The sequence below is a fragment of the Heterocephalus glaber genome, unplaced genomic scaffold, assembly GCF_053883595.1.
Source record: "Heterocephalus glaber isolate CG9 unplaced genomic scaffold, H.glaber_assembly_v1.0 deba00001547, whole genome shotgun sequence".
NCBI lineage: Eukaryota > Metazoa > Chordata > Mammalia > Rodentia > Bathyergidae > Heterocephalus > Heterocephalus glaber.
The window spans coordinates 16,374,037-16,401,773 of record NW_028258340.1 but is presented as its reverse complement, the minus strand read 5'-3'; the positions used below and the strand labels follow the sequence as shown (position 1 = coordinate 16,401,773).

Sequence of the window (27,737 nt, the reverse complement as noted above, 5' to 3'; positions counted from 1 at the left end):
ATTTGCACTTCTAGTGCTATCTTTTCTATTAAGAGACAGTGCTATGGCTTGAATATGATTTCAGGGTCTCTCTCAAAGATTCCTGTGTGGCATACTTAGTCCTGAGTGTGGTAATATAGTTGTGGGGAACCTTGAAGAGGTCGGGCATGGTGCAAGGCAGTTAAGTCATGGGAAGCCCTCATCCAGAAGAGATTGGTATATTTCTTATTGTACCTCAGTTAGTTGCCATAAAAGTAGGTTGTTATAAAAAGAGCAAGCCTAGCCCCTAAATCTCTCTTGCTTCCTGTCTTTTCATGTGAGTATTCTTTCCCTCTCTGATGCCACCGGTCATGCTATGATGTAGCCAGGAAGCCCTTACCAGAGGCTAAACTGATGGATCTGCACAACTTTAATAATCCTTCAAAACTGTAAACTAAATACAGACATTCCTCAGTTAATGACCCAGTTAACTTCATGCCACTAGGTCGTTAAGTGAATTGGTCGCTAAATGAGGAATTGTATACAGTACTAGGTAAATTCCAATATTGAGAACAAAAAAAATAAAGGAAACTCCATCTTGATGGCTGCTTTAATTTGCATAATTCTTACATGCAGTACTGTAATGTATAACAGAACATAAAATTATAGTAATGTACTGTACAGTACAATCAGTAAACATTACAGTACTGTATAAACAAAGTCTACTGAACAAAGAAAAGTCATTGAGGCTCTATAAACAAGATGTGCAGAACTGCACAACAAAAAGTGACAGGTCATAAGTCCAAGTGGTGGGTCAAAAGTCCAAACAGTCATCAAATGAGTAAGCCATTAAATGAGGAGCATCTGTATCCATTTTATTTATACATAAACCAAATTGGGTATTTTATTTTAGCAACAGAATATAAACTAGTATAAAAAGGAAAAATCATTTTCCAGCACGGTAAGCCAACTGATGTATTGTTTCTTGAAGGCATCAAAGTAATTCTTTGTTCTATATTTTTTTGGATTTAAATTATTAAGATATCATAATGTGTCAACATGGAAAATGCAGGAATGCTGACATGTGTAATTGTAATTTTTTTTCTTTACCCCTAAACAATTACTAATGCCTGTTGTGCAAGAATGGGATAATAGAAATTGACATGCTATGTATTAATTATTTTAGCCACCATGTGAAGTTAAAATTATCTATAATTAGAGGTGAGAAAGATGAATCATTGAAGAAATATGGCATAGTCCCAGAGAGAAATTAGTTTCCTATCTTAATCCTGTTTTCATCTAAGAGAAGGATCAAATGAATCTCTTATCTATAGAATAGTTAATTATTGTTCAAAAACTATGGCACATTGGGCTAGGGATTTAGCTCAGTGGTTCCGCTGCCTGCCTCACAAGCGCAAGGACCCAAGTTCGATACCCGGTACCAAAAAAAAAAAAGAGAGAGAGAGAAAAAAAAAGTATGGCACAATTTAAAAATTTAATCATGTCTAAATAAATACAAGTACAATAAACCAGAAGACAAAGCAAGAAAATGATCTGTAACATGCATGACAAAAAAATCCCTATCCTTATGCTTAATTTTCACTTGTGTAGGAGGTAGAAAAATAACATTACCACATTATTTTATATTTTAGCCTTAGTTTTCTAATCTATAAACTGGACATAAATCTTCATAAGTAGGTTTTGAAAATCACAAAGAATTTTAAGTTAGGTACTAAGCATTTAATATATTTTACAATGTTACCTAGAATAAATGTTGTCTTTTGGTTATGTAATCATTATGTACTGGAAACATGTACTGATAAAAATTTCAATCAATTTAAAACCGGGGGACTGAGTGCGTTTTTTTCCTTAAGTAAGCCTTCTTTTGAAGCTATTTTGCTTTAGTCAATTATTTGAAACTGACAATGTCTCTGCGTTAATAACCAGAAAGTATCTAAATTGTTATCACTGCAGATAGTTCTGGTGTCCTGTACTCTTATCTTTGATTTTACATCAGTTGCCTATTTATTCAAATCACACAAGACAATGTTCTATCCTGTTAGCTAGAAATTTCAAAACAGAAATTACATTCAATAATCTCTTCTTGGTAAGAATTTTGTTTTAATGTAATTTTAAAAGTACATTATGCATTTCTTTGTATGGTATTTTCTTTTACAAAGCTATTTGTAAACCATGTGCTGTTTTCTCTGCTTATAGAGTATGCATCATATATATTTATATATATATTTATATATATTTATATATATTTATATATATATAAACATATATATATATTTTCTGGTATACAATGCCTGTAATATAGAGGAGGATTTTATTTTAAAGTTTGTGGTTAGATATCTGACCTATAGAATCTATGAACGTATGCTTTGTTCATACCTCAAGTGATTGTATTATCAGGTACAAAATTAAACTAATCAATTCATAACCAATTTTGCTCATATAAATATCTAATTAACATTAGAAAATTTTGTTTTATATGTACATAAGTATATACATATTGATATTAATACGAAAAATAAAAAGAAATATTTTGTTTCTAAGGTGTGTTTTCAGATGTCTCAGAAATATTTATATCAGACATTTAGTCATTATTTATTATGTCATTGAACATCATAAAGTTGCCTCCATCTATTTTAGGATATTGTCCTCCCCTATTTAATATAGAATAATTAGGTATCCATGCTCAGACTGAGATATTTCTCTGATAAATCTGGTAATGAAATGTATTTGATGAGTAAAATAAAAGAAACTGATGAGTATTTTATCAAAAATACAATAATGAGGATAATATTACATAAAATTACATCACTGTAATTTTACAATGTTTGAAATAGTTTTGCTCTATTGATACAATTGTTTTGTAACTGGCAATCAATAAATCTTTTTTGAAATATTATATAAAAATCAGTTGTTTCTATACAGTAGCAGAGATCCAAGAAATAAATCCAGTCATATATAGTCAACTTAGCTTCAACAGGGTGCCAAGAACATACAAGGCAGGAAGAACAATCTCTTCAAAAGATGTTGATGGAAAAACTGATATCCACATAAAAAGGAATAAAATTGGACCCTTATACCATATATGAAATCGACTCAAAACTGATAATAGACTTAAATAGAAGACCTGAACTTACAGAAGTCCTAGAAGTAAACTTTTCCCTTGGCAGTGATCTCAAGAAGTGACACCAAAAGCACAGGGAATAAAACAGATGCCAGTCATATCTTTGTTAAGTTCTATATCTCTAAGACATATGAGAACTTGTACATTTCCATACCAAAAAAATCCCTAAAAACTCATTTAAAATGGGCTAAAGACTTCGATAGTCATTTCTGTAAAAAAGATACACAAATGAACAACAGGTATGCAAAAATAATTCAATATCACTAATCACCAGGGAAATTAAATTAAAAGCAGGATGATCTGTAGTATCATCAGATAGCTACTATTTTAAAATAAGCACTGGAAAGGATGTGGAGAAATTGGAAATTTTGTTTACTGTCATGGGAAATATAAAATGTGGTTGGCATTTAAACACAATGGAGGTTCCTCAAAAAATTAAAAACAGATCTACTATATGATCCAGCAGTTTTACTTCTGGCTATTTACGTATAGAATTCAAATCAGGATCTTTAAGAGGCATTTACACTCTTATATTTACTGAAACACTATTCATTATAGCCAAAATGTGGATACATTTTGAGTGCCCACTGATGGATGAGTGGATAAAGAAAATGTGCATACAAGGGAATATTACAATTATTTAAAAAGAAAGAAATTCCAATATATCAACACCATGGACAAACTTTATAGACACTGAGGTAAGTAAAATAATGTTCGCACAAAAAGATAAATACTGCATGATTCTACTTATAAAATATATCTACAGTGATCAAGTTTTATACAATCAGAGTGTAATAATGGTTGGCAGAGGCCTGAAAAAAGGAAATGTGTGCAAAGTCTCACTTTTACAAGATGAATAGATTCATCAGATCCGCTACACAACCTTATTCCTATAGATAAATATATTGCACTATCCCTTAAAAATCTTTTAAGAGGGTCTCATGTTAACTATTCTTACCACAATGAAGTGGAATTTTAAAAATTTTGAATAGAAATGTATCTGTTGAAAATACTGTTATTACATATATTTATTTTAAGGTTCTCGGCACTCTTAAAATTCTGCTTAGAGGTCTTCAGCGTTCTAATGTACATAGCTGAGCTCAAATCTGACAATTCTGTTTCTAGGTCACTTGTTCAGTCACATCAGAAAGCATAAAGGCTTTCTTGAAGCAGATCAATGATGCTTTTAATCTAAGGAGTATTCTCTACTGTCTGGTTGTGCACTGTTTGTTAATTCTTTTATGTAATCTGTATTTAGTTTGAGGGACAGGTTGTGTTCAAGGACTCAAGGCAGAGAGACTGAAAAATCTCCTTTTCCCTTCTACACGTATGATCACTGGACATAACGACTACCTAGAAGTGTTTTTCCTTCTTTATAAGGAAGCATTACTATGTTTCATGTTGCATGATTCCAACATGATTCCTGAGAAAATTTAGATTTAAAAAGCATATACCTTTTTTCAAACTCCTTCATATGATATTAGCTCAGGAATTTGCCAAACCGTATGCAGGTTATGACTCAAAGCTTTGTTTATAAATCAACTTGGAACCCAGTAGATATTTCCCATGGAAACAGAAGTATAATAAGGTCATCAGTTCAAATCACATCTCATCTAATCCCCAGTGTAATTAAAGTAGTAATGATAATGGTTGCTTTTTCTTCCCTTTTTTAGGACTTTACAATGTACCTACATCATGGAAGGCTCTTTACATAATTCATCTCACTGAACACTCTTACTAGATCCATGAGTTAGATATGATTATCATAATATATATGAGGAAACTGATTAGAATGTACAAGAAACTCTCAAGTAGCAGAGTTTGAATATGAACCGAAACTTTTCTGCTGTCACAGTCTCACACTCTTCTCTTTGCTCAACCAATACTCTTCCTTCTTAGGAACCAGTGGTTCTCTGAGTAAATGTAGTTCCAATGCGGGCTTTCAGAAGAGCATGAATTATTTCTTCAGCAGCATGAAGTGCATCTCTTTGTTTCCCTCAACCATCTTCTGGGTAATAATGAAATTCCTAGCCCTGGAGACAAATTCCATCAAGCCCTGGGAGACTTTAACACAAACTTCTGGCTACCTACACAACATTTTCTTCTCTCTCTCTACCTTCTGTATAATATAATTTGATTCAGAAATCATCTCGTTTCATTTTGGCCACATGATTCAAGCAGGGCTGATTTTGACTGGTTTAGGCGAATCATGCCAGTCAGTTGCTTCCCCTTTTTGGTTTAGGTATGGGGATATGACATAATTTTATGCAAGTAATAACATAAGAGAAAATATGGTAGGGTAGCCTCATAGTTACTCTCTCCTTGCTGGGACAAAATACTGATATCCACAACCTAAAGAAGAAGTTTATTTTGGTTCACAGTTTTAGTCCATGGTCAACTGGCTCGAAGGAAGGAAGGGCATGAAGGAAGGTGTAGGCTGAGGGAAGCTGCTCATGTCATGGTGGTCAGGAAGCAGAAAGAAAAAGGAAGAGCCAGGAACAAGATATACTCTTCCAGGTTACGTGCCAGTAACTCTCCCCTTCTTAACAGGACCCACCTTCAAAAGTGCACTCCGCCACTGAACTCAGCGTGAATGAATCCACTTGTGAGTATAGTGTTCCCATGATCCAATCACCTTTCAAAAGCCCTGGCTCTGAGTATGCAATGCTTTGAGGGACCTTCTTGATCCAAACCATACCAGCTTTTGAGATATATTCCTTCATTCTTAAAAGAGGCATGCATTCGGATTTTGAACAATACACATTAGTCCATAGGTGATTTCAACAACTGGGCAGCTTCTTGCAGAAATATTATGGGAATTGTTAATTTTGAAATCTATACTTGTTTTGCTAAGAGCAAAATTTTTGAAAAATCATAGACCTTGAAGAAGCCATGGAATAATTTTTAAGCACCTTTTGAATATAAGTGTCTTTTAAAAATGATCCCATGAAGTAACAAAAGCCATAAAAATTAATGATTTCTCAAACTTGTAAAATAATATTTTAAATAGAGAAAAACACAATTTCAAAAGATGGTAAACAAACTGTGCAAATCATTTGTGCCCCATATCACTAAAATGGCTAAAAAATGAATAAGAAAATAGACAAAAATGGCAAAACGCAAAAATTTCCCAGGATAAAGATATATTACTTATTCTAAAGTGCATGTATTTATGCTCAGTTACTTTAACAATAAGAAAAAAATTATAAATAATGCAAATTACACACAAACACATCCTAAAAGAGAGTTGGCAAGGGTGGGAAAGACACTTAATTTTCATTTTCTATCTTTTGTCTGTCTTATTTTTAAATCATACTTATGTACATCCTATAGCAAATATAACTAAAGTAAAATTGGTATGTGAAACTTTTGAAAAGACTACAGTATTTCCTTCAATTTATCATTCCTATCCTGAAACTTGCCACTTAGTACGAGATCAACCATTATTAACAAGAATAACTGTGTAGCTGTAAGAGAATGTACAGGTTGAGATGTGTGTGTGAAGGAAAGAGCAGGAGGCAATGTAAAGGGTAAAAAGGCACACATCAAATAGTGTAACTTAAAAAAAGAGAACCTCTCTGAAAAGAGAACCTTAAAAAAAGAGTTCTCTTCAGTGCCTGTGAAGAATTGGTTTCAGAACACTTCATAGATACCGCAATCTGCAGCTGCACAACTCCCTTATATTAACAGATACAGTATTTGCATATAACTTCCACAATCTTCTCACATACTTCAAATTAGCTCTATTTTAATACCTAATGTAAATGCTATAGAAAGAGTACTTATGTTATATTGTTTAAGGAATAATGACAAGAAAGATGGTGGTGCATGCCGTACAGATGCAAGATTTTCACTGAATATTTTCAATCCATAGTTTGTTGAATATGCAGGCGCAGAATTCATAGATACAGACTGTTTAAGGAAAAACATAGACGTAAGGGAGGGTGTCATATAGAAAGAGAGTGATAGATAGTATTGATGTTGTTTGTCAGATAGATCACAAAAGTTCTTGAAATCCAGGCAAATACTCAGGAATGAAGAGATGACGGAAATAATACAAGGGAGCAATAGGTAGGAATTATCAATTAGTTCATTAAGAGGCAGTCAAGGGAGAAAGCATCATACAGGGCTTAATGATATCAACTTTAGGTAAAAATAAGAGTCAGAAGTGACCTCCGGTCCCATAGACAAGGATGAGTTCAGTTTTACATACACACAACTGGAGATTATAGTAAGGCATCTGTTTGTGCAAACTCCTAGTCAGTAGATAGAATGAAAGTTTACAATTGGTCCATTTCAAGGGCAGAGATGAACCTCTGAGAAGCATGAACTTCGTCTGAAGAAGACAAACATTGAGGATGTACACACATTTTGTCTGATGGGCTCTTCCTTTTCAACTCTTCTGGCTTGTGAATATCTAAATGCCACTTTTAGCTGTCTAGTATTATCAAATGTGCCTCAGTTTAATGCCTATATTTATGAATATTTGTCATCTAAAAATTTAAAATTAACTCTGTTCTTCTTAACTTGTATTTTGAAGAAACCCGTAAGTATGGGTTTGCTGATTTTTTCCCCTGTCATTATAAGAACCAATTTTACTGGCAGATTTAATTATCACTTGTGATATTTTGCAGATTTTTAATAATGTGAAGAAGTTTCTTTATATTATTACATACTCTATGTTCACTCAGTATGTCTATTTTAAATGTTCAATTGCTTATTTTGAAAAATGCATAAATAATTATTTGCCTGTCCTAGTGGTGGTAAGTATACACACTAAGGTTGACAGCTCTTACTCATCACACAAAAAAGAGCAGCAAAAATGATCTCCTTCTTTGCAAATACATTTTAGTATTTACAGACATTAAAAGGGGAAAGATGTGATGATGATGAAAAAGGAACCAACCCTTTGGCTGATCAGGCTGGGAGTTTCAAACAGTAAAACATCAAAGCTGTGGTAGAAGTCATGACTTGTGATTTGAATCTCAATTCTGAAAATCACTAGTTGCTTCAGTAAATCCTTTATTTCATGTAAATGTCCCCTAAATATGATTTCAATACAATCATCTCCCATAATTAACCCATAGATCAAAATAGATGACCTATAGGTAAAATTTGGAAGACTTAAACATGCAAATATTAGTTAAGAAAAATATGGGGTTTTTTTTTTGTTCTGTCAAAATTGCAAGAAGTGTGATTGTATTTTATACTTATAGAATTATAAGTGCATAAGCAAAGTATGGATAATTTTCCAAAGCCTGATTCCCTTCCTTTGTGAGTGTTATGGTTTGTGTTTAGATGTGTTCCCAAAGCCTCATGCGGTTATACATGGGGCTTTTTCAGAGGTGGCTGGATCTAGAGTGTGTGACACTGGAATTGATTCATGGTGCAATGATAGGCTCAAGAGCACTAGGATTAAGGGTGTGAGTGCTACCTTCCCTGAGTAGTCTGCATAAGGTATAAGGGATAGAAAGAGCTGTGGTTGTCCCTTGTTACTTTGCTACTTTCTGCCCATCAAGAACTGTTTCTCCTCTGCACTGCCTGTCTACTGCACCTCCCTGTCTTGGAGCCAGCTGATTAAGGACTGAAACCTCTATAGACTGTGAGCTAAATAAACCTTTTCCCCCTTAACGTTGGGTGTTAGGTATTTTGTCTCACCAACAAGAAAAGGCAGTGAGCTACTAAAGAGTAAGGCATATTACTTGGGAGTCAAGCTTATTAAATGAATGTGGCCCAAACTGTGTTAAAGAACAAAAAGGTAAACAAAGTCTTTGCAAGCAGAAACGTAAGTGTATACGTGGCTTTTTTCTCCATTGGTCGTAACATAAGAGCAAATCTGTAGTGCCTGAGGAAGAAGGACAAGCTTCATGTGGAGTCAGTAAAGGAGGAAGAGAAAAACCTGGTGCTAAGGATGCCTGGGAGAAAGCAAATTGATATTATATTTATTTATCAATTGAACATATTTTTGGCTTGCTGATAATGGATGTCTTCCTCAGATTGGCGTGCCATGGAATTACACTGTTGTAGGCAGAGAAATACACCCTATTCATAAATTTCTGTGTCCCAATTGGAATCTGTGAATAGGTTACATTATGTCAGTGAAGAACTGAGGATGCAGAGAGAATTAAGCTTGCTAGTCCGCTGACTTCAAAATAAGTAATTTTTCCTATTTAAGTGTGCCCAATATGATCATAAAGCTCTTTAAAACTAAAAGAGGGAGGCAGAAACGTAGTCATAGTGGTATGATATGATGTGATCTATGATATGATACAATATGATATGAGAAAGACTCAACCTGTCCTTATTAGGAAAGCTACTAGAAACTGGAAAAGTCCAGTATATGCACATATTCAGCTCTTCAGCTTCAAAAATGAGGCAGAATTGCTGACACTTTGATAAGAACCCAGTGAGGCCCATCTTGGATTCCTGAATTACAGAATTATATGATAATAAATTTGTGTTGTTTTAAGCCATGATGTTTCCAGTTACTTGTTACAGCAGCAATATAAAACTAATATATAGACCCACTGTCAGTTATCAGAATACATTAACCCAGTAAAAGTATGCTTTTTTTCCATGTAAACATTATTCAGTGTGTTTCTAAGCATTAAAATGCATGTAATCTCTCACTTTATCTTTTTAACTCATCCCAATTAGCCTTCCCAAAATGCACACACACACGAAATAGATACTAACATAGGGAATTAATGTTATAGTTAGAGTGAACATGTAATTATTTGCTTATTTGTCAAAACGAAAGTTTTGAGAGTGAATAGGGTTATTAGTAATTACTCTATCATTACTGCTATAAAGGAAGATTTCTCAGGGATTCTTCCATACTGACATTTTGTTAAATTCAATAGTTAATTTTCAGTCCTTATGTCACTTAAACCAATCTGCAATACTTAATACAGTTAGACATAATTTTCTGCCTAAATCACATTCTTTTCCTGGATTCCAGAATACCACACCAACCTCCTTTTCATCTTTCCGTTCGAACTACCTCTTTCAGCACTGTTTGCTGGTATATTCTGATAAACCAGTCCAGACATCTTTCATCTATGTATTTATACTATTTTAAATAGGTGGTCTTGTCCAGGTCAGTATATTTAGATACTATGTATGTAATGATGATTTGAAAGTAATTATTCTCAATTCTGATCTTATCTACTTTATTCATCTTCACAAACATTCTAAGATTAACATGTTTAAAACTGAGTTCTTAATGCTTACTTCCAAAATTTCTCCTCCTGCAGTTTCTCTCATTTTGTTTGATGGCAACTGATTCTGTCAACTGCTTAAGGAAAAATCCTTGCAGTAATCTCTCATTTCTCTAATGGTTTCATAAATCAATCTCAGTGAATCAGAGGTACATTGACCTTGGCACAATGGTGGCCTCCAATTATACCATCAGGTAAGCTATTGAAGAAATTATGAAAGATAAAGCCTCATGATAAAATGTAGATGTCTGAATCATATTATTCATTAAATGATTTGAATATATATGATAAAGGAGAAAAGATAGGAAAGGTAACACAATTATAACAAAGGACAAATACTTTGAAGGACATTATAGTGGGTTGTACAGTATTCATGCTCTTTGCTATATCAGCCTTCCCTGATGATGGTACAGTAGATAGAACAAGAAGTAAGATTTGAGCAATGAGTCCAATACACAGAGGGTCCCTAAAGTCAAAACATACACTTGCTCTGCCGTATAGATGCAGAAGCAAGTATATCTGGCCTATAGCTACAGATTTTCAGTTTGCCTGCAGAAGAGCTGTGAGGTGCATATTCTTTTTTTTTTTTCTAGGTAGAATACATAGAGCGCCATAGTGGGACTATACTGAATGTCACCAGTGGGTGGCCCTTTAGAAATGATATAGCTTTCAGTGATCTAGTTATACATTATAATTTATTCTTTTCATTGTAAAGAAGTACTGTTGTGTACCCCATTATTTATTCCATCTATTTACTAAGTGTAATGTGTTACTAACTGTATTTAATGCACATTGTAACTTCTGCTTATGCCTCACAAGCTATTTGCTTACTGATTCCCTAATTTCACTTAAATCCCATAAACAAGTAGTTTGTTAACATTTTCTGTTCCTACTCTTGAAGCTTTACCCATCCTTTTTATTTTTATTAATACCATGTGAAATAGTCCTAGATTGCAGGAGACCAGAGGAGAATTGAGGCCCAATTGGCCTCCTCTGTGAGCACAAAGGAGAATGGCTGCTGTGTTAGTTACTTTTCTTTCCTTGCCCAAACAAAACACCTAACACCCAAAATTAAAGGGGGAAAGGCTTTATTTAGCTCACAGTTTGTAGAGGTTTCAGTCCATAGTCGGCTGGCTCCAAGACAGGAATGGAAAACACGCATTGCAGAGGAGAAGACACGGTGCCCACACAGTAGCAAAGGCACAGACAGAACCTTAATGGTGTCTGCTCTTTTTATCTAATTCAGACTACTGTGATTAGGGCAGTGCCAAAACAATCACTCATGTGTAGTGGTTTAGTAATCACACGCCCCCAGTCCTAGGGTCACACATTCTAGAGTCAGTCACCTATGACCGCCTGAGACTTTGGGGAGACATCCAGATCCAAACCATAACAGCTGTGCTCAGGGGAGATTGCATTTTGCAGGTTCCAGGGAAAAGTTAAAACAGCTGAGGTTAAGTTGTTTACCAGAGTATATACTAATGCGTATTGGAAAGCAGATGAATCTTGTATTATTTTGATTACTGGTGCCTGTGTTTAGGTGAATAAATGTGAGATAAGCCGGGCCAGGCTCATGGGTGCTCCTCTGCCTACTAAGAAGCAAGAAGCCCTGGCTGCCCACTTGTTAAGCTGACTCTGTATCTCTTTCTCATTCATCCTTCTTCGCCCCTGAGTCAGGGAGAACAAAGCAGTGGGTCTAAGTCCCCGAAAAGGCTGTCGGGGGGGTCAGCTACAGGTGGCGCCCCAACATAGGGCATGGGACCTGGCATCGGCTACACCAGATAATATAAGAAATACATGTTTCATATTACATTAGACATCTGGAATTCAACCTCTATGCATTATGCTCCCTGATGCAATCCAGATGCAAATGTCTGCCATATCTTCCCTGGATTGGTGAACTAATGTTCTAATCAGTCTCCTTGCTTCTCTCCCTGATAGTGCATTCTCCACACGGACCCTGTATGGAATAAAGTGAGCTCATGTCACACTTCTAATACCTTTTCACTTTTACTGGTAAGAGCCCTCATCATTACTTATAATGGTTTATGAGTTCTAGTTCTCCACTGTATCTCAGATGCCCTCATTCATATTTTTTCCTTAAACAGTCCAAGAATTATCACAACTTAGGTGTTTTTCCATACTGTTTCCTCTTCATGGAATTTTCTTGCCACAGATACTCATAGTCTTAACTCAAAGATACCCCACATACCCAGATACCCCAGCCTTTACTCAAAATTTTCTTCCTTAATAAGTCTGTCTCTGGCTAACCAAAATAAAATTTTAACTTTCTCATTATTACCTATTTCTTTTATTTTTCTTGTTAACACTTTGTATTTTAATTATTACTATTTTTGCTCACTTAAAGTATACTACTTATATATTTGACATATGTTACTTATGTAAAAAATACTCTCCATTAGAGTGAGATCTATGTTGTATGGTTATGTACTGGTGTAGTACTTGGACCTACAATAATACCTGACATATAGTGTTTGATAAATATTGTTTTTGTAAGAATGACTCCATGCATGAATTACCTATACAGAAGAATCAAAGTAGGGAAAATTTAGTGCTACTCAAGTATGATGAGCATGGGCTGGAATTACCTTTGAAATATGGATTATATTGGCAACTTTGGAAAATAAACAAAAATCACTGTAGACAAAGGGAAGCATAAAAGATAAAGTGGGAGATTTCTTAGTATATATGGGATAGAACAAGTGACTTAATTTGTTGAAGAAAACATTAAAGAGAAGAGTGTAATAAGCATGAAAATATAAATTGTTAATAGATCATAGGTTTTTTAAAATGAAATTTAGGTGTGCATTTTTATATAGGCATAAAAAATCAAACTTTTATGAAAAGTATTATTAAGGATCTGAATAAAGAAATGGTGTCTGATTTAGGAAAGGTTGAGCTAATGATAGTGATATCAATTGTAAAGCTATTTATGTAAATAAACAGATGAGTACTCAGGGCATGAAGCATAATGGCATCTATAAAAATTGAATGAACATAACTAAATGGAGAAATGTAAAGAAAGAATTGATAAGATTTGTCTTGTTATTAAACATTAGGTTTCTATAGAGAAGAACGAGTATGTCTCATGTCTCAACAGCCTCAATGAATATTGAGTCATATCCACATCTACATAACAAAAAGGACAAGAACAATTTTTGTGAGTAATAAAAGAACATACTTTCATCATTTGGGGACATACTAAGTTTGAGATATCAATTTACAGCAAGGTATAGATATATATCAAAAGACTGAAAATGATTTGTAAATGTGGCCACAATTACAAAAAGATTGGAAGTCGTAAGGACATAGATACTCTAGTCATTTGTATAGACTGAAGATAGATTAGATTAGATTAGAAAACAGCATACAAATAAGAAGACCAAAGGGTCTCCCTAAGGGTGCTGGAGGTGGAGAAAGAACCAGATAATAAAAGACACACAGAAAAATAGAACAGAGTGGGAGAATAAGTTGCTGAGTAGAGACTCTGAGGAAACTTTCAGTGTTGGTAGAGAGCCATGAGAATTAAATAAAAGCCATTTAATTTGGAGACCTAGAATACTTCCTTGTTGAATAAATAAATGAATGAATGAATCAAACACTATAGACCTCAGTAGGTAAGAAACATATTTACATAAAAATCACATGAGCAAGTGATGCATCTGGGGAGAGGGGTATACACACGAGTATATGCCTGTAGAAGTTTTGGAAAGGGTGAGGATCCATGAGAAAAAGACATTAATGGAAGAGAGATAGAACATATTTTATATAAGCTTAGAAGTAGAATAAAAGTCATGATAAATGCTGCAAAATAAGACTTAGTATAATATTAACAGGATGGATGACAGTTAAGTGGTACCATGATGTTGGGAACTCACACCAAATAGTATTTCTTCTTGGTAAATTATGAGAATAACTCATTCGTAGGCATAGACCCTTAGGTAGGTCAGATTGTTTAACCTCAACAAGTTCACAAACACTAATAAGTATAAATCAGATTTTCTAAATTTGAGACATGTGAGGATAATTGGTGCTTCCAATATATTGAGGGCTATGAAGATAATTCTGATGGTTTAGATCAAGAATGACACTCACAATTCTTATATGCTCAGCAGTGGTATTTCTGGCTTGTGAAAAGTAGAGCCTGTTTGCAGGTGGCTCACTATGGGTATGATCTGGAAGGGGAAATCTCCCCTCCAATCTCCTTCCTTCTCCTTCTGCTTCCTGGCCACCATGATGTGAACAGCTATCCTCTGCCAGACTTCTCCACCATTCCTTTCCTACTTTGGAGTAAACTGACTATGGACTGAACATGTGAGCCAAAATAAACCTCTCGTCCTATAAGTTATGTGTGTCAGGTATTGTGTCTCGGCAAAGAGAAAGTGACTGAGACAACAATTGACAACTTTTTGTTTTCTTTAGGAGACAGTCAACTGCATGGCTTTCTCAATTTATGGAAAAGGTCATGTTTCCTTGTAGACTTCCAAGTGAACACTTGAATAAAACTTGATGGAAACCAATTAACTCTGCCTGGAGTTCATTAGAATTGCTGTAAATACCACCCATAGGGGCCAGTGGAGGCTTAGTCCTCCTGAGACTTTGGAAATAATTTTCTTCGTGTAACTAGTTAAGACATAAACTTATTAGACCTAACTGTAACACCACCTTCTGATGTGCTTCGTTTAATAACAGCCAGAATATACCATTCCTCATAACAGACTCACTGAGACAGAAATTGGGAAAACAATTCCTTTCACAATAGCATCCCCCCAAAATGAAATATCTAGGAGTCAATCTAACAAAGGAAGTAAAAGACCTCAACTCTGAAAACTACAGCACTCTGAAAAAAGAGATTGAAGAGGATATCAGAAAATGGATAGACATCCCTTCCTCTGGGTAGGAAGAACCAATAGAGAAAAAAACGGCCATACTTTCAAAACTGCTATATAGATTCAATCCCTATTGAAATCCCAACAGTATATTTCACAGAACTAGAGAAAACCAAAAATTCATTTGGAACCACAAGAGACCTAGAATAGCAAAAGCAATTCTAGGCAACAAAGACATGACAGGGGATATCAAAATCCCCAATGTGAAACTATACTACAAAGCCACTGTGATAAAAACAGCATGGTACTGGCAAAGAAACAGAACCAAAGATCAGTCAAATAGGTTAGAAGATGCAAACACAGCTCTAGACATACTCAGCCACCTCATCTTTGATAAAGGAGCCAACCACCCTCACTGGAGGAAAGATAGCCTCTTTAATAAATGGTGTTGGAAAAACTGGATTTCAACCTGCCACAGATTAAAACTAGAACCTTGTCTTCCATGATGCACTAAACTAAAATCAAAATGGAGCAAAGATCTAAATATTAAAACAGAAACACTAAAGTTGCTGGAAGATAGGTTAGGGAGAACTCTTGAAGACATTGGCATAGGAAGACTTTATAAACAAAACCTCATTAGCACAGGAACTAGCACAGATCAATAATTGGGATCTCATCCTATTAAAAAGTTTCCGTATCTCTTGTGGCTTGTGCTGCATCTTTTCCAGAAGATAAACACTAGGATAATTGCAGTGCCTTATGTTAAATCAAACAGATAAGGGAATTCATTGAATATTTTATGACATATTATGTATATAGTGATGCTTAGACAAAGATAGACTGCAAAATAGAGTTTGGCAAAATTTAAATCCATGTACAATTACTTCATTAAGGAGTCATAACTAAGCAATGCTTTAATGGGGTGGTAATGAGGGACAAAAGTTCTACCACAATAGGCATTGGGGAAAACCTATAAAAGGCAGTTCAATGAAGTGATAACGAGGGGGAAAACCCTTATATCTTTTTCTTGATATATGATCCTTTAGTATGTAGGGGCTATTCCTTAAATTTTGGTGGCTTCCATGGGAGAAGAGTCATAAAAAGAGCATAGAGAGAGTTGAGGCATTTTCAAGGAGATGGTGGATGTGGAGAAATGGGCAAATACATTTAAACTTAAAATGGGAATAAAAATAACACTTCTCACCCCAAAGGATGTTATAAAGCTTAGATTCATTCATATATGTGCACATATGCCCTATAATATTCAATAAAATGTAGTAGAATTATTATTTTTTATTAATAATGGAGAAACTGGTTACATTTTTTTGGTTTCTTGTTCAAGATTATACAGCTAGCCTTTGTGAAAATGTGGATAAAAATTAATTGAAGATGAGACTGAGTCTCTCACTCATTCTCCTCTGTTTGGCTTTGCAAGAAAACTAGCCAAGAATAGAGGGCATAACTATGCCCGAAAATGGATGGTTCCTTGGGGGAATCTTTTTGCAGTTTAGAATTTTCAGCCTCATAGTTCAATTAAATACCAAAAAAATTGCTAATTACATGGACACCGGTATCTTTGGAAAAAAATAAGGAAAACAACCAATGAGTCTCCAAAAATGTATACTTTCATATTTACCAATAGGATCCGGTCCATTTTTCTAAACTCAAAAAGTGTAGTTTTGGTAAAAAGTCACTTCCTCGAGAGCTTTTTAAATTGCTCCACTGAGCCAAATAAAACTTTCTTTTAGTATGAAATTCTTGCAAATCTAGCAATTCTAGTAGTTTTCATTTCCATGCTCTAACATATACAAGGCTATAATTTCTTATATTTTTAGGTTTCCTTCTATATTGCAAGGGTAGAAATCTCTACTGCTTAGATGCCTCCATATTAAACTGAAAGTATGAAACATTGCATAGAATCTGACATGGTTTTGGTGTGGCTTTTCTTACAAAGACTACAAAGTCTGTTGTAGGTAAATTTATATTAGCAAAATTAAAAGATATTATGTGGAGCTTGTGCTTATATTTGTCTTAAATAGAATATAAGCATATTTTATAAAATATATACTAAATCATGTACTTAGAATATGTATTTCATTTATGTAGCAGATGCCTACAAAAATGTCCCCAAATACACTTAGTAAGTTTATATATTTGTCCACACTGTTATATATATATATATATATATATATATATATGCACACACAGATCCATATATATATATACTTTTTAATGAGCTTGCGAGGCAGACAGCACAACCACTGAGGTAAATCCCCAGCCTGAGCTTCATATTCTTTATAACTATTGGTATTCTTTGTTAAAGAGAGCCTTACAGTTAATACTAGCATGAAAGTGCAAATCACTATTATGAGAATTCCCATTTAGGAAGTATCAACTTCCATTAAAACTAGAGAAGACTCGAAAGGGCAGCATCATATGAGAACCTAATAAAACTGGGAAAAACAAAGCAACTGTGAAGGACAAAACGGGCCCTGAAAACTTCAAACGAGCAAACACAATGTTAGAGTATGCTGGAAGAGGTTCTCTGGTTTGTAGAAGAGAGAGTAAATGTTGACAGACCTGTGAAGGAAATGGGCTCCTCGTGGGATCGGAAGTGGTGACATAAGCAGCCTGTGTGTAGGCATAGCTCTTGAACCGAGGTTTAGGAGAGGACGAGGACAAGGACGTAGTTCGCTCATAGCCCTGCGCAAGACTGACGGTGATCTGCAAAGTGAGGTTTGGGAGAGGGCAGACAGAAAGGAGAGACCTGGTAAGTGATCCCAGAAGAACTATTTTCCAACATACTAAAATGTGTAAACAGAGTAAATGAATAATAAATAAACAAACACAACACATTCAATTGAAATGCTGAAATGAAACGTTTAATCCTAAAGGCATATAAGTTACATAAGAGACTGGTACACTCCACGAATTATGGCACTCATAATTCTTACCATGTTGGAGAGCAGGAAATTTGGGTAGTCAATGAAGGTAGGATTTAACCATGAGTATTGCGTATGAACACAACTCTAGTAATTATATGGGGCAATGCTTGTCAGTCTGGCAGAAATAGGCATCTAAAACAATTTTCTCTGAACCCAAAGTAAACAAAGCTAGAATTCATCAGGTCAATACTCTGGAAAGAGCTGAAGCTTTCATAAGCTAAATATAGAACTAGCTCAGTAGAGTGAGAAAATTAGGCCTAAGAACTTTCCAAGACTTCAGCAGAAATTGTGCTAAAGGCTTTCTCATTATTTTTTCTTGTCATGAAAATACCTTAAAAAACTACTGTTAGGGTGAGAACAAACCAATTAATGGAAGAATCTCATTGCACTCTGTACAATGATTTAATAAAGATTTTTATGGTGTGTATTCTCCATGTAATTTGTGTTAGAAATATTTTAAACTACTCTGTTTAAAAGTATTATCTTGAATAATCAAACATTGTTACTCCATTAATAAGTTGCCCCAACTTTAAAAAAAATATATATATCTATATATATATATATATACATCATTACACAAAGTGCTTGCTTTTGCTTTCCCTGGCTGTTTGTTCTTTGTTGTAGGCAATGGAAAGTTGATAGCAGAATGTGCGTATAAGCCTGTCTTTCTTTTTATTTCATTTTGCACAATAGAAATGTATATATTGTACTCTATTCTCCTGTATGATGCACTTATTTGTATTTTAACAATGTATTTTGAAAAGAATACTGTATATAGCAGATAAAATTTAAGTTTTGTATAGTCTCTCTCTGCATATACAGACATTATGCTGTTTACATGTTGCATATGTATTGAAATATATAGATATATACATATATATGAGCATATGTCCATTTCATAGGTGAGTATATTATCAGAACACATAGAAAATAGAAAATACCTTTGATATTATTTTTCTTGAAGATACTTTACCTGTTGAGAATAGTGCATTTGATGATGTAATTGAAAGTGTTCCTCTCTAGTCACCTTTGACGGCCTTGGCAACATTTCCACTTCCTGAATGGCCTCGATGCTGACTTGCTGAGGCAACACTTGAAAGAGTGATGTGATGTACATTAAGATGGACTTCTTATCTGGATAAGTGGTAGCAACATCTGTAAGCACATGAACACCACGCATCAATTTCTGGTTTCTATATTTGAGGCACTGAAAGGGTAATGAGCAATTCAATGCTACAGGAAGAAGACAGATTAATGAGCACTTGATTGTCCATGAACGTTCTCTGGAGACTAATTAGAACATGATAATCAGTCCCAAAATGTCCTTGCTATTTGGTGGACCAATGAGATGAGCACCAAAGTTCATTTCTTTTACTTCTTCACATAAAAACTTCATTCTGTAATACTTTCTCCTAAGTCAAATCACCAAAACTAGCCCACCTAAGAAAGAATCTTTCATTAGATAAGAAACAAAAGTTTGAAAAAATATACTTTCCTTTCCATATAAAGTTATATTAGCATGCCAATTAAAATGGTATTTTTGTAATTAAACAGTTACACAAAAGGGCTTAATGTCTTAGCTCCCAGTAAAGAAAACTTACACCCCATAATTAAAGTTTTGGTGGTGTTAAAGTATGTAACGAATTAAAAATTGTCTCTATATTAAAATGAAGCATGTATTTCCACAATGAAAATAAAATAAAACAGCAATAGACCATATGGATAAGGATTGGTAATATTCCTTAAGTGCATAAAAATATTTGTTTATATTATGGTGCAGCTGTTAAAGTGGAATGCCATTTTCCTTCTCAGACTTGCAAGATATATTTAAAGGTCTTGCACATAAAGTGATTCCAATATCATGTCATTTGCCACATTCAGGGAGTGAATGTAACCCAGCATTTAATTCAATATTATTTTGTCATAGCGCATGTAAAGTGGTAGCTCCTTCAAAAAGTTATTTTTATACTTGTCATCACAATTCACTCACTGTATTAATTTGAGGGAATCAAGATATATAAGTATGTAATCCTTTATGTGACATGTATTAATAATTCCAGAAGTTCGAACATAATTCTTGGCAGTGGAATATTATTCAGCCTTAAAAAGAGAACGCCAACTTGTGACAACTTGCATGAACCTGAAGGATGTTATGCTAAGTAAACTAAGACATAGATAAAAAAAATGTGATCTTACCTATATGTGAAATCTTAAAAAGTTGAATTCCAAGAAGCACAGAATAGGATGGCTGTTACCAGGGATGGTTGGGAAGAGTTGATGACAGATTGACCAGCAGTACAAAATCTAATCTAGGTAGGAGGACTAAGTTCAGGAGCTCCATTACGCAACTCAGTAATAATGGACTATTTTCTCAAAATTTCCTAATAGAAGACTTAAGTGTTTTCACCACAAAAAAATGATAAATATGTGCAGTGATGTTTATGCTAATTACCTTGATCTCATCATTTTAATATGCATGCCTATTACAAGACATTATGTTTTACAGGATAAATTCATGCAGTTTTAAATTTTTCAATTAAAATAATTAATTTAAAAACACAAAAGAAAAACACAAGTCCTGGCAAGAAGCCAAGGGAACTCTCAGGCAATGTATTCTTCTTGCCACAAATTATCTTCACTTAACTCACATTAAACAATCTGATTAAATATGTATATTCTAGTTGGTGTTCTGATTATGAATAAGAAACTCAAGAGAAAAATTTCCAGTCCACACAGACAAAGAGTTCGAAGAAGTCACTTAGTCCTTTGCATGTAGCAGGACCATGATTAATCTGTACTATTTTTAATGTATTTTAAAAGACAGTTAGATGGGAGGGAAAATTAATATACTTTGGTCAGCTTCTATGCACAGTATATAGTGCTTCTCAATTTTTAATGTGCATATGAATCACCTGGGGATCATTTTAAATTACAGACTCTGATTCAGGAGGTGAGGTTGGAACCTGGATCTCTACATTTTCAACAAGATCCCTGCTGACGCTGAAGGTACTGGTTCACAAAAGTTACATCATCTACCATTTGACTATTTTATTCATTTTTTCTGAAGTTATTTACTGGACACTTGTGTGCACAAGTCTGAGAGGTACAATGTTATGCAATATATACTCTCTGCTCTTTCTTATAAATTTAAATTGCTAACAAACAAACTGTAAAAGTAACTGTTTAGAACTACTTTTTAAAGAAAGGATTAAACAGCACTTTGTGCGTGAGCACTGCCTTTCATAACATTCTTCATCACTAGGGGAAAGGGGAATCGGGAAACATGGCCCAATGGTTATTAAGTTACAGAAAAATACAAGAAATAAGTTCTGAATTTTGTTACACAATAGGTAACACAGATGAGTTATATACTGTATATTTCCATAGCACAAAAAGACAGGATCTTGAATGCTTTCACCATAAAGAAATGATAAATGATTGAATAGATGCACTTACCCTGTTTTGAACATTACATAATGCATACATGTATTAAAACATTGCATGGTACCCCATAAATATGTATAATAATTTTACATGTGAATTGGAACAATGAAAGGATATTAGTTTTAGAATTTTGAAGCATATCAACCTTCCGTTCATTTGATAATTATTTTTCCAGGGTTTATTGTGTGATGTAACTTGAAATTCTAGAATACTTTCTTCCCTCCTCATTAGTATACAGTCATTTTCATCTGTGATGAGTACAACTTAGACCTCTGTTCATTTCTGAGCATCTTAATTGAGAAAAACATTGACCTTAAATGGATTCATCTTAGGCCTAATCATTGCAATATTATACAAAGACATGTACCTGTATATGGCCTTAAAGAAGTGCAAGGATCAAAGGGAGAAAAATTGATAATTAATCAGACATTACATTGCCTCAAGGAAATGTCAAACTTCATAATAAATTTAATCTACATTAAATATTATAATGTGAAGTTAAATCCAATGTTGGTAATATCCATCATTACTATAAATACACATTTATTCATATTTTTGCTCCAAAATATTACTATCCTACCTCTGCAGTCATGTTAAACTTAATAGTGTTAGTACCTAAAAATTAATATATTTTTTAAACAAAGAAATTTAGTCCATCAAAATATTTTTATTCCTTGAATTTATATTTACTAGGAATTCATATATTCTAAATATTTAATTAAATTACTCAGGAGCATAAAAAGAAAGAATTCATGGATTCTGCACAAAATTAAAAATGATATTGCGTGAATAATAAGAAAAGTACTAAACAATTACATTGTTGAAGAGAATTTAATATCTGTACCTCTAATTTCCACAGCCAGTATTTGTATGAAATGAGAGAAGTGTCAAACCCTCAAAATAATAACTTAAAATCATATGACACTATTTTCTTACTAAGATTATTATGTAAAGTGTCCTCTTCCGTGAATGTTTAATAATTCCTAAGTTCATCTTGGAAGCTATCTCAAAATAGTTTAGTTTATGAAAAATAATACTGGTTTTTGTAAATATTTGATATTGGAGGCTATAAGGGAGCAAATTATTTAGTGAAATTTCATCATTTTTCCAATGAGGAATTGAGCCTCACAGTGGTATGATGGCAAGTTTAAAAGCTAGTCAATATCACATCGGAAGAATCATTTTATCAAGCTGCCTCAGTATCTTGTCCCATTCTCTCAAATAATGCTTTTAGTGTATTTGAAGACCCAAAAGCTCAGTCATTACCTAAATTCTGAGTCTGTGATCACTTTGGTTCTATTACCAAAAATCTCTGATTTCTATAATGGTGGTGATTTCTATTTCTAATTGTGAAGCATGATAAGACTAAACATATATAAAAAAGAAACTTCAGTAGCAATCAAAGAATACAAATTAAATAAAAGTGTGGGGTTTTAACTATTTCCTTTGCCCATAAGCAGAAAATTGCAAAAGGATAAAAATCAGTATAACCAATTTAATGATTTGGGAAAACTTGTTACTTAGCTTGAAGAGTATCAGTTGGCTATGACTTTATGAAAAATATTTTGACAATGCATATAAAAACCTTAAAAATTATATGTAATATCCCAAGAGTTTTCATTTAGGTATTCACCCCTAGGAAAAGATGAGAAATATAAATAAAGGTTTATATAAATTTGATGGGAAATTTAAACAATATTTACAGTGCATAAAAGAAATATATATCATACAAAAAAGAAAAAAATCAGACCAACCCAAATATTTTAATGCAGAATTAGAGAATGATTAAATATATAACTGTGTAGAATATTACAAACCAGTTAAACTTGGCTTTTGAAAAATTCTTTATATGTTGAACTGCAAAACCAAGATTTCATAACAATTTCAGAGAAAAGAGAAGGGAAAACTGTTTTCAAGATATTAATGGAGTGGATATGCTAGCAGGATTGAAAGTAATTTTCTTTTTGTATTTCATCTTATCTATATTTTCTAAACTCTCTATTCAACACATATCAATTTTATAATTAGATAAGTATATACTTTGTTGTACTAAAAGCAGCTGCAAAGATGAAAAAGGAGAGAATAAAAGCAAAGTTGCACAAAGTTTATGCTCAATATGCCCTCACCCCCCCAAAAAAGTCAATGCAAATCTGTTTGTTATAAAACTGGTGCCTTTAACAAAACTATTCTTATCTAGAGCAGTCAACCTCAGTCAAGTCTGATTAGTCAGCTGCCAGGCATACCCTTGAAACACTGCCGGGAGATCTAAACAGGAGGCTCCATTGTGTAAATCTCAGCCCAGCTTTTGGTAAGAGAGAGGTAGGAATTGAGATCCTGTATTATAATACCCATCATGTGTAATCAGAAAGAAGCAAGATTTCCAAGATAACATACAAATAAATGTGTACTCACAAAGCTTTGGCGAGTCAGTCTTTTAAGAGTTGTATTTTTAAAAAGGGAACAAATGTCAGTTATAAATCCTGACAATCTTAAATCTGGATAATTTCCCACACAGTTTGTATTATGAACAAATCAATTATGAATAAATAAGTAAATATACAAATTCACTGTAAGAGAAAAAGAATGGATGAATTTGAAAGGTAATTTGCTCACAAACTAGACATAAATGATAAGTCTAAATATGAAAATCTAAGGACATACTTGCTGGCACAAGTGAACCTCATGCTTGCCAAACAACAACCTACATAGATGTGAAATTCTAAAGAAATTACTACTGGAAGAAAGTGGGTTATTTGAAGACATTTATGTTATCATGTCATGTGATTTCTAAATACTAGAGTTGACAATTTATAGGCAATATTATAGCAATGGACTAAGCCAGTAAAGCATTCAACTGTTATTTTCAATTGTAGTATTTACACTCAGGGCTGCAGTCAAGGTATATGTATTTTAATTTATAAGTCACTATATCCAATCCATACACATACTTTTTTTGAGACAAGTTCTCACTGTGTAGTTCAGGCTGCCCTTGAACTTAGTATGTAGCCCATTCTGGTCTTAAATTCTTGATGATCCTCCTTCCTCACCCTCCCAAGTGCTAGGATGACAGGTGTGCACCACTACACACAGCAATTCATACACGTGTTAATAAGAAAATCACTGTACAAGTCCTTTTACATTAAATTCTTTAATGTTCTACAAGATATGTTCTATCTTCATTAAATTAAGTACTCCTTAATTAATCCATTTTTTAGCATTTCATTCACTGATCCAAGTAGTTGATGTTATCATCTAATAACAATGCTTCTCATAGAAGGACAATAAAATATAGCAATGAAAATAATTTGCATTGATGAAGATGATTCAGTTTCATAATGACATTAATAACGATAAAAAGCAATGTGTTTATTATCCATGAGAAACACTTAACTATTCAATCTTTTTAAACATGCGATTATCATCTTTCAATATGCTTGTGGTGTAGCTAGAAGAAAAGTATTATTACCATCTTGGTACACAGAGAGAGCAGTGGCTCAAAAAGCAAAATGTATGCTTAAGGCATAAGAGAAAAACAGAAACAAAAATGAAGCTCAGGTGCTAACAAAAGATTCTGATACTGGGCCGGGGATTTACCTCAATGGTTCCGCCGCCTACTTTGCAGGTGCAAGGACTCGAGTTCAATCCCCGGTACCAAAAAAAAAAAAAAAAAAAAAAAAAGATTCTGATACATTGATACATTGAAAACTATTTCAGCTTTCTGACCAATAACCAAAAAATCCTAAACATAGCTGTGCAAGCACAAGTTAAACATCATGTGTTCAATCTAATAAATAATAATAGCTGGTGATGCTATGAAAAATACTGTAGTGAAAATATGAGATGTTGAAAATAATATTTAATAAACAATTATTGAGTTGCTACTTAGCACCAGGCTATACTCTAGATTTTGAGGTTAGTACTTAGTACATAAATCATCCCCCAGATATCTGATCTCATAAAATCGATTCTAATAAGAGACTAAGTTACAGATAAATAATTTTACCTTAAAGATTATATAAAATTTTGATAACACAAACTAATTGTACATATTTATGAGGTTTACTGTGATTTTAGTGTGATATTTTTAATACATGCACACAGGATATACAGATCACCTTGCCAATTGCTATATATCAATATACTCTTACTATTTAATTATTTTTGTTTCATTGTATAAAAAAATTGCTATCCACAAATACATTCTCTTCACTGGGTTCTTTTTGGGGAATTAAATAGAAATGGACCTTATACAGTGTTAATATTCTCAGAATGTAAATATTCTCAGAATACCCAAGAAGAAATGCATAGCAGCTGGTGGGGGAAAATCAATTAAATCTGACTTTCCAAATTCCAGAAACGAAACTTGAGTAGAAAAGTTTTTCAACGATCAAATGTCTGCCATGAGCAGCTAATGAAAATGAGGTCTTCTGTGTCTAAATATTCAGTTCCCAAATGCAAAAAAAAATTCAAAATTGTCTCTTTGCCAGTTACTTATTAAATGTGTACTCTGTTGAAATACATCTTTTAAAAATCCTTGGCTACTTAAAACCTTAGAACAACTTTTCAATGCACACACTCAGAAACCTGGAGAATAGAAGCTGGGTTGACCTAACAAGTGGGAGCTGATCAGTTAATGTGGGAGACTATTGATAGAAAAATATTTGTACTTTCTTACAATTCTCTCTACATGCCTATTGTGGAAAGAACTATTGGAGTTTCCATTTGAGAAGGAAGTATTTCTACTTAGTGACATTTAACTCTGCTTCCTTAATTGTCACCTGCTGGTTTTGTACTCTGCTTTTGACCTAACCAAATGGACTTCTTTTTTCCTACTTCTAGAAAAAGTGTAGTAAGTTTCAGAAGCAACCCCTGTCTTCTTTACTAACAGAAAATATCTTATTTCTACACCGTAATTTTTTACAGAATTAGAAAAAAGAGTTGACAAACATTTGGGTCAGAATGGTGATGTTTAACCAAATTTAACTGGTTACTATTGTTGTTTCTGATATGTTTGGGATTTGGGAATATGCTTGACAACATAAGGGTAGTTAGAAACAAATTATTCCAATGATAACTAGTTTAAGGCAGTAACTACACATAAAGATCAACCTTTTTGAAACAAAGAACAATATTATAAAAATTTACCAACAGCATATCAAAATACTTAGCCTATTAAGGCAGACATACCTTGATCAAACCATGACCTTGCCACTAAAAAATAAGAGATTGTGGCAAAATTAACTAAATTATTTTTGTCCTAGATTTAAACTGTAAGGTCATTCATGTTAGTATTTTCCAAATAGCTAGATATAACATTAAGAGAGAAAATAAATGTAGAGTAAATGTTCAACACATATGATCAAATACTTGTGATTTGCTTTCAATCAACACATAATTGTAATTTCTGAATTTGTATTTATACTTTCACCAAACATTTGTGGGATGTCTACCAATGTAAGATATGGCACCAATTCATGAGAAAATAAATCACTTTTATAACTAAAATGGTTCTGTCTCCTAGGGAAGAATTGGTTAACTACTCAGCAAGCCTGATGGTGTACTACCTTCATATGATTCTCTCAGACACAACACATTCATTAACAGTGTCATGGCAGCTTCATTAATAAAATGCTATATCAGAAGAAAGTGTGTTTAGCAAAACAATATCACATACAGCGTTTGCAAACAAATTATAATACAAATGATGGCAACAAGGTTTTCTTGAGCTAATATCAAGTTTTACAGGAATCTAACTGAAAACAAATCAGCAGCCCAAACATCTTACATCTGTGTGGTTTTTGAGCATGAGTAGAGGCATGTTGATGAAACTCAAATAAACAAGCGGCAAAGTTTAATCCCTTTCCAAATTACAGGGATATATGCTGCTTTTGACAGTATGAATAAAATTTTATTTGAGTATGAGTTTGGCTTTTTTCTTTCTTTTGTCTTCCACTAATGTAATTACCACATTGCAATTACAAACACAATAATATGCATGGATGACAAAGAACTTCAAATGTGAAAATTATAATTTAGAACTTCATAGAATCAAAGATAATGAAATGTGAAAGAATAATAGAGAAAGTACAAGCAAAAAAGAAAATAAGCATTAAACACCATATAAAGAGAATATTTGAAGACAATGATAAGGGGTAAAAAGACAATGTGATCAATGATG

General features: G+C 33.6%; 1 protein-coding gene across 10 annotated transcripts in view; it reads right to left on the bottom strand.

Moving 5' to 3' along the window:
- Dmd (dystrophin) overlaps window positions 1–27,737 on the bottom strand; it is a 2,486,572-nt gene that overhangs the window by 1,563,274 nt on the left and 895,561 nt on the right. For all 10 annotated transcript variants that reach the window (XM_004850043.4, XM_087189971.1, XM_087189973.1 and 7 more), the window contains 2 exons: window positions 19,089–19,270; window positions 17,751–17,894 (listed from right to left, as the gene is read on the bottom strand). In XM_004850043.4, coding sequence (XP_004850100.2) covers window positions 17,751–17,894; window positions 19,089–19,270 — 326 coding nt within the window. The remainder of the gene's footprint in view (window positions 1–17,750; window positions 17,895–19,088; window positions 19,271–27,737) is intronic.